Source organism: Larimichthys crocea, chromosome X, assembly GCF_000972845.2.
Source record: "Larimichthys crocea isolate SSNF chromosome X, L_crocea_2.0, whole genome shotgun sequence".
In the NCBI taxonomy this organism is placed as follows: domain Eukaryota; kingdom Metazoa; phylum Chordata; class Actinopteri; family Sciaenidae; genus Larimichthys; species Larimichthys crocea.
In genome coordinates, this window is record NC_040020.1 from 4743488 (window position 1) to 4756436 (window position 12949).

Below are 12949 nucleotides of genomic sequence, written 5' to 3' on the forward strand. Positions count from 1 at the left end.
TTTTTGTTTTGTTTTTTTAAAGCAGAAATAATGTGACTGTTTAGAAAAAAGCAAGTGTTTTTTCTCTAAACAGTCACATTTTATCTGCTTTAGGACGAAAAACATCGAGCTCACAAGGTATGTGTGTGTAGCCTTACCTCTTTAGTACTGTGGTGGTTAATAAGTAATTAATAAATAATAAATAAAATAATAAATGTCAGTTAACTAACTTTAGTCGGCTAATTAGCCTTCTAACAACATCACTGTTGCAGGTCTCCATGGTTACCACTAGATGATACCATAGAACTGTATTTAACTGACAAGTACCTTTAAAATACAAACAAGACAAAGTAGTTTCTCACTTATCTCTTTGTGATATAAAGTCATTTAAATGTTCAAATTTGGATTTATTTGCTGCTCATGTTTTAAGATATCGTCATTGTTGTTTTTTAAGAGAAGATATACGTTGTTTGTGAGCAAGGAACCCCTTTTTCTACTCAAGAAATAGTTCCTATGAAAATAACTGATAATATGCTCTGTGCATGATCAAAAGCAAAAAGAAGATTTTACTTTTGATTTTTTAAATGTAATGCTTCATTTCTCTGAGCACCACAAACAAAATTACATGGACCTCTGTGGTAATCAGGTGGAAGAAGACACCTTAGAGGGGATGGAGTTATCTTAACAGCACACAGACTCTTTGTAAGGTTATTTCCCTCTGTGTTTATATCATATTATCAGGACTGTAAATAGTAAATATTAATAGTAATGTCAGGCCTGACAGTGCACATGGGGCAGCCCACATTATACCTTTGTCCAAATACCAAAATAGAGGCGGTTAGCAGTTTGAAAAGTAGTCAGTCTTTATCCATGACTGGCAGATGAAGTTTATTTTTATTATGAAGAATATAATGCTATATATACAAACTGTATGACACCATAAAAGGCCTGTAGTTTCAGGAGACTTGAGGAAGGAGTTGCACTTCCTTCTACTGACATCTAGTGGTTTAAACAGAAGAATAAGGATTATGATAAAGTAGGCCAATACCGAGTTTATATCAGTGTGCTTTCAGGTTTTAGCTTTACAAATGATCTATGCCTCACATTTTTACTATTCAGTTTTAAAAAAGCATGCATGCACTTGTCAAAGTACATTAAGGTTTTTGGGGGGTAGCTGGACCTGCACAAAATGACAAGATCAAATCCATTTTGCACAGTCAGGTTAAGGTGACAATGCAATGACAAGAGTGACTGCTGACTTCACATAACTTAAGCAAGCGTTATAAGTCTTACTAGTAGATTGTACTTACTCGACTTATTGTAATGGATGGATAGAAACAGTTTAAAAACTGTCCTATTCTAGGGCAATTTCTAATTATACTAAGTCAGTAGATTGTGATGGTAATATCTCTGATTATTGTGTAACTGATACTATTCATTTAACTCGACCAAATCATGCAAGAAAAGGCTAAAAGATACTATATTAGTTGTATTCATGAATTCATATTTAGAGGAAACTATGATGTTACTTCTTCTTGAGCCCTTAAAATCTTAAAAAAGGCAATCAACCTGTTGTTGTGTTTTTCCTCACCATGCTTGCGGAGATGCTCCACCATCCTCCTCAACACCAGAGGCACACCATTCTCCACCAGGCCCTTCTCCTGCAGCTCAAACAGGGACACTCCAAACAGCTTGGTGTGCTTGACTGTCCTGGGTCGCAGCATGGGTATCTGGACCATCTTCTTCATGTCTTCTTTAACCTGCACCGCTGTCTTGTTGTGCTGCAGGGAGGAGAGCAGACAGCAGCAGTCAGCCGTGGACACTACAGGCACAGAGGACAACGCTGGAGCTGCATCAGGTTAGACACCACAGAGAGACCTGTCCTGGAGGAGACAGACTCGCTCTACTCCACAGACTAAAAGGTGTGTGTGGTGCTGTCTCTGTGGAGTCCATACATGCACACCACCAGCAGTCGGTACTGTCATGTCATATCTTAGAGGACAGTGTGTGCTGAGAGCCAGGAGGGCTGGTCTTGCAATGTGTTGCTACGACAAATATCATGTTACCACGCAACACCTTGAGTTAAAGGCAAAGCTAGAGTGACACACACACACCTGCACAAATAGACGTATGTGGACACATAGTTATATGTTCAGGTGAGGTGATGGCCAGCTGTCAGTTTGATAGTATGCTGAAAGATGGAGGGATTATCCAGTCCAAATGTCTACATTTAGACATGAAAGATCAAAAAGGTTTCACTGGAAAGTTTCTGTAAAACCTCTCAGGAACTGAAAGAGAAACATACAGGAGTCAGCAACTTGAACAGAAACTGGTATAATGTATGTGTGCTCCACTGGTGTGGTGGAATCAAAATAAAAATAGCAATAATATAATGGAAAAATACTTAAGTAAAACAACATGTCGTACTACTTATTGCATGTATTGGGAAGACTGTGTCACGCATCCCCAGTCACGGCCAACATCACCACTGCTGTACTCGACTATAAGCAGTGCAGTATCAATATATTTCAAGAATGACTTCAATTGAATACTTGACTCATACTTGGATCTATATGTGAGATATTCCAAAGGTATCATAGTATTTTTGTTACACAAAAAGTAAGGATACAAATACTAATGTGAATTTTTTGAATGGATTGTTTTTTAATTGTAGTAGCAGCTGGTTGGTGTGGAGCTAATTTTAACTATTTATGTGCTGTTGAGTTGCTTAATATAGATCCATGCATCACATTTTATACATATTTTGCGTGTAAAAACATAATCTGCAAGCTGTAACATTAAATGTATTGGAGTGTCTTAGTTACTTTCCACCTCTGCTGTGCTCTCGTTGCCAAGCTCCCCTCAGTGGACATTGTAAACCAGAGTCTAAGGGTATATTTAGTGTGTTAATTCACTGGATGTTCATTATGTCTTATCTGATAACATGTCAAAGCAAACAGTGCCACATACTGTTTCCATCTATCTCCGTGTATATGTGCACAGACTGTTCAACGCACACTCTCGTTGTCTTTCTCTGAGTGTAAACACAGAAGTCTCCATGTAATAAGCCAACATAAGACAGAGCTGGACATATAATTCATTCACACATTTAACTTTTCTGTATACAAAGAGAGTTAAGACACTGGGCACTGGGTAAGGAGGAAAAGACTTCCTGCACTTCAGAGCAGCACAGATTGAGAGTTTTACTCTTGTAGCCATAGCTACAACTACACCATGTGACATGCTGTCGTTCCAGAGTTCACCGCTTCAAACGAGTGAACTGACCCACACGGTGAAATGAAAGGCCCTGGCTATGATTTTGTTACAATGAGGTCCACAGTGACAGTGACACAGTGTGTTGGGAAGGTAAACGTGGGTGGTGAAGAGGAAGTACCTTTGAATTCACTCGGTATGGGGCCAATTGTTTCGACAGAATTGGTACAGGCATGTGCCACGCTCAGCTGATTTAAAGCCTCCTCGCAGATGGTGCTGAGATGGCTGAGGAGACGAGATCTTTACAGTGGCAGATGCTCTGGCAGCGTTAATACGACATTCATCTGAGAAGCTTGTACAGGCAATGTGTTGATGTTAATGGTGCTCAGTCATCCGTTCCTTTCTGACAGGTGCATGAAAATATGTCCATTGCAGCTTCCCGATGAGCACTATTTAATGGGCTAAACAGCACTGACATGCTGTACTTTAATAATAATCATGATAATAGACTGTAACTGTATTCACACAAAGTTCATTTAAATATGTGTAGCTCTGTGGTAGAAGGAAGATTATCTTAAAGCGTTTTTATGATACAGAACAGTGTTTCCCAACCTGAGTCAAATGACTAAGTGATATATTTTATGGATATTTCATATTATATTCGATGCATAACATTAACAGTACAAAACAACTGATACGCTGTGCAATTCACCTCAATAATGAACACAATAATTGCAGTAAATCTGTGTAAAACAAGAACATCTGGATGAATTTTGAGTAGATTATTTCCTGTGAATCAGAGATGAGTTTTCCTGGAAATTTTAATACAATTCTGTATTGTGTTTTTAGTTTTTTTTAATTACATTTTAACAAGGTTGCCTTACACACCTTAAAATCAAGCTCTGTGAAGCTTTAGTGACTGCTAATGTAGGTCGGGACCCTCAAGTTTGATACCAGTGATGTAAAAGATTGATTGAACACAACTTCAACTCACAACTGACTGATATTTTTAATCAATACACAGTATACCCTACTGTAACTTCAGAATAACAGATTGTACAGTTTTCTAGTGTACTGTACTTGTCCAACAGTCCATTGTTGGTAATAATGTTAGTAGGCCACAGTGCTTTGACTGAACCATTCAACTCGCTCTGAGAGTACTACTACTCCTGCAGGTGTTTAAGAGTTAAGCCGGTCTGAGCTAGGTCTGACTGTGATAGGCCTTCTTGAACAGATGTCCCCTAAATCTGTCTTTACAATCATGCAAACACACACGCACACACACACACACACACACACACACACACAGAGTGACATACTGCGACAGTGACCCAAAAGAGAGAACTGAGAACTGAGAACTGGCTCATACACACAAACCATATGCATATAACAACAATACACACTTTTTTACTCAAGTAGAAGTACAGATACTCCAATAAAGGTGGCACTGATTTAACCTCTTTACTCAAGTAAAAGTGAAAAAGTACAGGCTCTGTTATGTACTGAACTTCTGCATAGGTTTCAGTCTTTCTTTCTGAAGTCTTTCTTTCTTGTTACCTTGTTATGTCTCCGTCATTTTCGACCTGTTACATTCGTCATGCATGATATGGACTTTAATGCTTTTGATGGTGGAAAAGTTGTGAGATGATGCATAAAAAATCCATAATTAAACAGATATTTGTGTAAAAATGTAGGGGTAAAAATAAAAAGTTAAATACTTACAGTACAGATACCTGATACCTGACAGATACCAGTAACAAAGTATTTGTACTTTATGCCACATCTGACCTTTTTATATGAGTCTATTTGTCACAAGTAAACAATAATGGTCCATTCAGTTAAATGATCAATAACATGTCTAAAACAATAAAGGTGATTTACTATGAATGATGCTAACAAACCTCAAACAAGACCACAATGTGATCAATAGCCTCATTTATAGATATCCAAAAACAACTAACAGCAACACCTACAAATAAAGTTTATTCTCACTGAAATTTGCTAGATAAATATTAAACAGCACGCATATATGAGAATAACCTGAATAAAAATGGCACTTTATCTATAAAAAAAAAGATGAATTCAAAAGAATGACAAGAAATAGGCCAATAATCCTGCAAAAATATAAAAATAGAAAATGTTCTTGCTGTACGACAAAGCAAACCACACGGCTCCCAGAAAACCTTAAATCCTACATAAATGAGTCCTGGATGACTACAGTGATTTTTTTTTAAATTATTCATCATGTGCAAAGTTATTGCAACAACTTTTAATTAAGAAAACAAGAATTAAAACCTGAGAAGACCAATTTGTCGACAATATATTAACTGTGTCTCCGCCTTTGCTGTAGTTTTGGATTTGTGAGCAGGTTTCCTTGCAAACACACACTTTGGTGTAAAAAAATATCTGTTAACTCAACATATAAAATCACATGTGTAACTTTAGTTAATGTTCAGAGTGTTTACAGACAGTGCGAGGGTTTTTGTTAACAACTACAGAGCCTGTGTGAACCAAAGCAGCCAAGGATAAAGGGAAACACTTATTGGTAGTACCCATTTGCCTCTATTGTTAACCGGGACAGTCTGCTGTGATTAGTCTATTATCCCCATCTCCTCCTCCCCTCCCCCATCCTTAAAATATTTTCACACTGCAACTTCTGACAGTGAGAAAGAAACACCTATTGTCACTGACTGCTGAGACACTCTGGGAGCTGATGACTCTTGAAAGTCTGCCTTCTCCCCTTGAGAGTCTCAAAAAAGAAATGGGTGTCTAGTCAAGATACTCTTCTGAAACAGTTCAGTTTCAGCGGGGTAAACAAGTCTGAAAAAGAAAAACTGCTATCAAGTCAGACCATCTTCCTGTGTCTTTTAACTTGCTTGTGAAGAGGATAGCAAGCCCAAGCATGTGCCCTCCTTTCCCAGCCTTTCCACCCTCTCCCTCCCCTTGCCTCTCTGCCCCTATGTGGGTGGCCATTGAAGCAACTGGTAGCAAAAGCACCACAGGCACCAGAAGCGACAGCTGCCCAACGAAAAGAAACTTCTGCTAGAGACATGGAAAAGTACACACAAATCAGACTGTTAAAGTGGTTTAGGTCTTGTAAAGACACTGTTTCTATTTAGGTTTTTTTTTTTTTTATGTGGGAGGTGACATTCATCATTGAGGCACTGGAAAAAATTATAGCTACAGACAGGAAACACGAAGGGTACCATGTGTATTTATACCTGATTTTTCTCTGCTGTGCAAGGATGGCAGACTTAAAGTAATGCTTGCTGGCAAGCCGGCCCTGTGCTTTGTCTGCTATTACTGCAAGTGAAATTATTCATCACAGTCCCGGTAGTCATGCATTCAGAGAGAGCAAAGTTTAATCTAAGGAGGGAAACCATGAAGAGAGTTCAGACGAGGGGACATTTGTCCCTCCTTGACATTTTAAAAAGCCACTTATGTCTACAAGAACATCACAAAAGAGTGTGTGGACTGACACCGAAGAGTACAGCACAGTCTTGTTCATGCATTCTTTAGCCATTAATCACAGGTTCAATGGAAAATCTTTGAGCCAAACTCTTTGTAGTTTCTACTCACACAGATGGTCATAGCTCCAGCCCCCATTCTCCCACAGAAGAAACGCCTGTGGAGGCTAAGATGAGGGGGAAAGTTGCTGCTATCTTCCCTCCTCCTCTCCTCACTCTGTTCCAGGACAAACTCTTGAACTTTTCCCAGTGGTGGGAATCTTTTTCCCCTTAAACAGTGCCATCCAAAATACAAATCCAAAACAACAACAACACAGATAATAATCCACGCCGGGAGAGAGTGTAAAGAAGTACTGTCAGTGCCGGCAGGCTGTCCAGACCATGGGCACAGATTAGTGCTTGTCTCTTTCTCTTCCTCCCTCTTTATTCCCCTCTCTCCTCCTAGGCTGAAATCTGAGCCAAGCTCTCCCATTGGCTGAGCAGCCTGGTCATGTGATCAAGGGGTTAAAACCCAAAACTTTAAATCTATGCCTGCAGGATTCATCTGTCTGCAACCGAGGGAAGAAAGGAGGAAGGAGCTTGTAAGCACTGACAACTGGAGGATCGGCCTGAACAGAAACAAATTATGTTGCTATCAAAAGTTTAGCAGCAACAAAACAACAGAAAAATAACTTAGTTTCGTATATATTGTAGTACAAGTTACAATGATTGTAATTATATTACAAATAGACGTAATTTAAATTAATAACAACCTTACAAATCTGTTTTAACATCTGAATTATAGGAAATCATGGAAAATTTAATGCAAAGTTTATAGTTTCAAACTAGTTAGTGCTAGTGAGTTTCAACAGCTCTTCATGTGCTGTTCATTCTTTATATAGTCAGTGACGGCAGCTCACTGGAAAGGCTCTGCTACGATAAATGGAACGGAGCCTTAATTAGTATCACTGGAAACACCAGAGATGACCCTAATATTTCATGTCAAAATGGCAACTGTAAAAAAGGGTCTATTGCTCGGTTATTTTTACTTATACTTTAAATCTTATTAGCAGCAGAAAGCAATACCTAAATAGTGAACCCTAAATAAAAAGCTAGAAAGACTTGGTCTGTAGCAGCAGAAAAAAATAACAGGAATTAGCAATGAACTGTCAAAATCTTTATTTTAACACATGAGCTTTAGTTGGTTTTGCCATTTTCATATATAAACTTCTTGATGTTGTCGCTGATCCAGTCGCTGAAGGCAGAGACTCGAGTGAACACTGAAGGTTTCTTGTCTCTGATGCAGCCCTGAGGTCCAAAGCTGACGATACCATGCACCTCCCAGGGCGTGTCTGTTCCAGGAGCCGTGCAGGCAAAAGGACCTCCAGAGTCACCCTACGAGGGGAGCATGAGAGGGCAGTCACCAAAGATTTACTGTACAGGTAAGAAGATGCATCGGTGAACATTTGATTTTGACAGCCACTATAAATCACCTCTGTGTCTGAGAATTTGTAAAGGTCAGTCTTTTCAAAACTGTGGTAGGGTTTTCTTGAGGGGGGCCAATGTCACGTGTTGTGTTTCATAAAGCTCTATACTAAAGGTTGGTTTGTTGTTATAATCAGAACCACACCGCAATCGGAAACCTATTACAAAAGTATGTCTACATACATGCAGTATATAAACATGCATACACATACATAAAAACAGATATTTACTGCAAACCCACACACACAAGCCTTCAGTACTGTTCTGAACTTTTTGTCCCTGTTTGCACGTTTGCCCATGACAGCAAACAAATAATGTTCCTCTGTCTTTTAGTCCAATTAAGAAAACCCGAAACCCACAGCCAACAGCCATTTTCAATCAAGGGTGAGTAATCACAAACAAAACAGCTCACATGGGTGTTACATAAAGGACAACTAACACAGGAGGCCAGTGAACATTATGTAATGTGTGAGAAAAGCCTGAAGAGACCATCCTCATCTAAAAAATAACAGTGTTAAACAGTTTCTGAATGTGTCCTCTCACCTGGCAGGCGGACTTCAGCTCATCTGGAGACTCATAGCCAGCACAGATCATGGAGGGCCTGAGGACGTCCCACCAGTAAGTAGGTTTACTGCAGGTCTTGAAGTCAACAATAGGAAGGGCCGCCTGATTTAGCTTCTCGGACACTTTGGGAAACAGGTTACCTAAGATAGAAATGAAACGTTTATGTTGCGGCACAGATTTACATCTTTAGTAATCATGAAACAAATTTAAAATGCATGATCCCTTCTACCTTTCTCGTCTCCCCAACCGGTGACAAAGCAGGGTGTACCGGCAGGCATCACAGCCCCAGGTTTGGGCAGACAGATGGGGCTGATCTCCCTCGTCATGTTGACAGGCTTTGCCAAATGCACCAGCGCGATGTCATTGGTGATGTCATTGCGATCCTGCTCGTAGACGAAACCCTCGTGGCGGATGATTTTATCCACCTTATAGCATTCCTCTGCTGAGGGAACGTCCATGGAGGAGTTCATGTGGTGTTTACCCAAACACATGCGCCAGTAACCGGGGATATTCAGTGGGCTGGAAAGCGTGTAAGGTTAATATTAGAATTTGTTTTAATTTTTTTCTTTGGTAAGCAAACAAGCAGTTACAGAGCAACACTAACATTCATTTGGAGTCATGTGATGCACAACCTGATGAATGGCTCTTTAGCTGATAAACGCTCCAATATTTTTATGAACTAATTGCCAACTATGTTTGTCTGCTGTTTGGTCCTAAACAGGTAGTGCACAGTTTTTAGGGTTAGCTGCCGAAAACCATTTACCAACTACCCAACAGTTTGCAAGATTTGGAAATCCATGCACAAAAGAAAAGCCCACACCTACTTTTAGACATTATAAAACAGCTGGAATATTCATTTTTATTAGCCATGTAAACAGTTTAGTTGGATTATTTTGAATTAAGGGCAAAAAACTATATCTTGTGCATGTAAATGTAGTCATTGTCACATCGTTTTTTTACATTGTTACAAACAAATTATTGGTCATAGCCGCTGTGAGAGCTGTGAGCTTTTAAAATGTACTGTAGGTGTTTCTGTATTTGTATCTTACAACATAAAGCAGTGAGCAGCTGTTAGGACCCATTCTTTGTGAATCAAAGAACCTCCACAACCATGCATGTAAGGGATGGGAGACATCGGTGAGGCCTGAGGAAGAGAAATATATTTGTTCAAATAAAAGTTATTTTCTGTTTAGACACACGGATTAACAAGAGCAGACTGTACCTGCATGGAGACCTGCCAGGGCCAGGAATGGGGGATCGCCTCTTCCCCATTAACCACCCGTGGAGTGGTTTTGTTGGGTTTCACTGCTGGATTTCCGCAATCTACTGGCCAGTCTGTGGGGAGAAAATACACCATTAAATTATCTATAAATGAGCTATCATCAGTCAATGGGAGATTCAATTAATACTTTAAAATCAGGTAATCCAGTTTCTCAACCTTCATTTAAAAGGTGAAACCTCCACATGAGATCACAGAGGTAGGGCTGAGTTTGAGCTCGGCCGACACTCACCGATAGTGATCTTGTCCCACGGGTTAGCAGGTGGAGGAGGTAAAGTTGGGAAAATATTGGGATCAGTGGTCCAGTAACCACGAAAACCTTTCTGTTGATTGTTTCCGTTACTGAGAAAGCGGATGACGACTGTGTTGCTCGGGATGGTGATAGTGGGTGGAGGGGCAAAGCCGCAGAACTGACCTGCAAAACAGACAAAAAAATCATAATGCACTGATACTGATAACACTGATCTGTACAGGAAATACTAACTTTGTTGTAGAGTAACCAACCTAGTGATTTCATGGTTTCTCCATTGAAGACCTCCACATAGTCGATACACTTTCCTAACACGTTTACAGCTTGCAGTTCAAAGTGAGTGAAGGCTACATGTACACTTTTTGCTGAAGGAATGGTGATCCGCCACGTGCACACAGACTGGGCTTGGTAGTCATTGGGCCAGTTAGGAGAGGTGATTTCACCCTGATTACTGCTGAACCATCCTCCACAAGGAGCTGGAGAGGGAGAGGAAAAGACAAACACACAATGAGATGCATTACTTCAGCTTGAAGGCCATTCCCTCCATGTCTTGTCAAGTTAATTTTTATCCTGTCTTACAATCGATAGGGTCCACTGCCTTCCAGGTAGCTTTAAAGCCTGTGTCCACCACCTTGTCATTGGAGGAGAAGATGATGTGAAGTTTGTTTCCATCACTCACCAGGTCTTTAGGGGGAACATGGCTGCAGTGTGTGCCTGAAGAGAAATGAACATGAAGAACTGTTAGACTTACCTTTCTAAGGACTCTCTGTCTGAAGAGCTTGTGTGTGATGTTATATATGTGTAATATATATATATGATGTCTTTATTATATTACTGTTTCTTTTGTTTCTATTTTACAGGCATGACATATACGCGTGTATACATGACATTTAAGGTTGAGACACAGAAACAACAAAAAAACTTAACGTGATGAACTAGACTAGACAAAACTATATATATGTACTGCTTTATCATGTTTGATACTGTAAATGTATTTTCATACAGATATATAGAATATAAACATTGGGAATCAATCTTGTTTTCTTTATTTGACCTTAAATATTGAATTAAAGCATTATATTTGAAGATATATGTTTGTATTTTGTCGATTCCTTCCATAATTTGAATGTAAGATGTTTTCTGTTTTGACCCGTATCCTGTGTTCTTTGTGCTTGTTGGTTTTTTGATTTCTTCCTTTGATTAACCTCTCAAGTTGATTCCCCTGATTTGAAAACACCTGACGTAGTTTGTTTGAATGTCAGTCAGGTGACCTTTGGATTTTATCCTGCAGAAGGCAGCTGAAATAAGTGATTGCATTGAAGTTACCGAGTGTACGACTTCACTTTGACATGTCATTCACACATACTAACAGACTGCAGTAACTGTGCTTAAGTGTTGGAGACGGGGAGATCAATGAATCAATGAATGACTCAGCAGGTATTCACACACCTAGTCTTCCTGTTGTGTCCGTGAGGATGACTTTGTCATTTAAGCACATCTGACTCTCCTCCAGGGAGAAATTGTGGAAATGGAGATGGACCAGTTTGCCTAAGGGCACCTGGATGTTCCACTGGCATCTGGCTCTGTTGTTGTAGCTTTGAGGGTAACCCATAGAGGACACACTGCCTCCTACGCCAATCAAGTCCATTGGCCCTCCACAGCCAGATGCTACACAGGGAGGATAGAGGGTGAAAACCAGCAATAAATTCTTTGTACCATATTTAGCTTTGGAGTAAAGTGGGTCGCGTTAAACCAGCTGGATTCATACAGTGCTCGTTGTACATGTCCCTGCGGATGACATTTCTGATCCAGGGGAGGTAGGCAGAGGAGCGGGTGAACACAGAGGGCTTCTTATTCATAATGCATCCCATAGGGCCGAAGCTGGTTATACCATGAACTTCCCAAGCACTAGAAGGGGTATCCTGACACACCAAAGGACCACCTGAATCTCCCTGTGATGCCATACAAGTAAAATTAGATCATAATCAATCAGAATGGTGTAAAACCAATTGTCATCTATTAGTTCTGTCCTCTTGTAGGACTTGTTTTACCTGGCAGACAGACTTGAGCTCATCAGGCAGGGTATAACCACAGCAGATCATGGAGGGCTTGACCTGGAACCACCAGTAATCCATCCTCTTGCAGGTGTCAAATGGCACAACAGGCAAGGCGACCTGGTTAAGGGCCTCTGCAACTTTAGCATTCATGGAATCTCCTGATAATCACACAAGACAATCCAGATTGAAAACACATAAACATAACAGGTATTTGCACATTAAGTCCAGCAGAGGGCATGCAAACTATTCAATACAAGAGGCGACTGTGTTTATAGAGGTATTATTGTATTATTTCAGTGAATAAACGTGAGTATAAATGTGAAAATCTGACTGCATGTGCAGTACCGGTCTCATCTCCCCAGCCAGTGGCGTAGCACTTCTTTCCCCCAGGCAGCATTTCCTCCTCAGACGGAAGGCACGCAAACGAGATCTGATCAGTGGGCATCACCTGCAAGTCCAGTCTGACCAGGGCAATGTCAAACTCCACCGTGGGCACTGTGGGATACTTGAATCCCTCATGGCGATAGATACCACTCACACTGAAGCAGCGTTCACTCGGCTCTGTGTAGGTCAGGTTGTGTTTGCCAAGGCACATGCGCCAACGCTGCAGCTCATCAGCATATCTGGGTATCAGGTCAGCAGATTAATACATCATAACACCTCACAGTTAATAGTA

General features: G+C 40.3%; 2 protein-coding genes and 1 long non-coding RNA gene across 8 annotated transcripts in view; 1 reads left to right on the forward strand and 2 right to left on the reverse strand.

Annotated features, from left to right (window-relative positions):
• fam13a (family with sequence similarity 13 member A) overlaps positions 1-7038 on the reverse strand; it is a 52312-nt gene extending 45274 nt beyond the window's left edge. For 2 of the 4 annotated variants that reach the window (XM_027283076.1, XM_027283075.1), the window contains exons 1-2: positions 6772-7038; positions 1571-1760 (exon numbers count right to left, since the gene is read on the reverse strand). In XM_027283076.1, the coding sequence (XP_027138877.1) occupies positions 1571-1760; positions 6772-6798 (217 nt within the window). In that variant the 5' untranslated portion in view covers positions 6799-7038. The remainder of the gene's footprint in view (positions 1-1570; positions 1761-6771) is intronic. The other 2 variants (XM_027283077.1, XM_027283078.1) reach the window with 2 other exon arrangements.
• LOC113746635 (uncharacterized) lies at positions 1-9057 on the forward strand. 3 transcript variants are annotated; one of them, XR_003463002.1, is made up of 7 exons: positions 1-117; positions 1611-1674; positions 1767-1837; positions 7945-8080; positions 8457-8507; positions 8674-8741; positions 8946-9057. It is a non-coding gene; the product is annotated as an uncharacterized LOC113746635 (long non-coding RNA). The 3 variants fall into 3 exon arrangements; XR_003463001.1 differs by having other exon boundaries at positions 22-117; positions 1584-1674; XR_003463003.1 differs by lacking the exon at positions 1611-1674 and having other exon boundaries at positions 2-117.
• Positions 7824-12949, reverse strand: part of LOC104931315 (ovochymase-2) — a 21492-nt gene continuing 16366 nt past the window's right edge. Inside the window, exons 14-25 of the mRNA XM_019256055.2 lie at positions 12619-12896; positions 12268-12431; positions 11985-12168; positions 11666-11884; positions 10796-10930; positions 10471-10692; positions 10199-10381; positions 9910-10022; positions 9737-9831; positions 8917-9206; positions 8667-8827; positions 7824-8033 (exon numbers count right to left, since the gene is read on the reverse strand). Coding sequence (XP_019111600.2) covers positions 7836-8033; positions 8667-8827; positions 8917-9206; positions 9737-9831; positions 9910-10022; positions 10199-10381; positions 10471-10692; positions 10796-10930; positions 11666-11884; positions 11985-12168; positions 12268-12431; positions 12619-12896 — 2242 coding nt within the window. The 3' untranslated portion in view covers positions 7824-7835. The remainder of the gene's footprint in view (positions 8034-8666; positions 8828-8916; positions 9207-9736; positions 9832-9909; positions 10023-10198; positions 10382-10470; positions 10693-10795; positions 10931-11665; positions 11885-11984; positions 12169-12267; positions 12432-12618; positions 12897-12949) is intronic.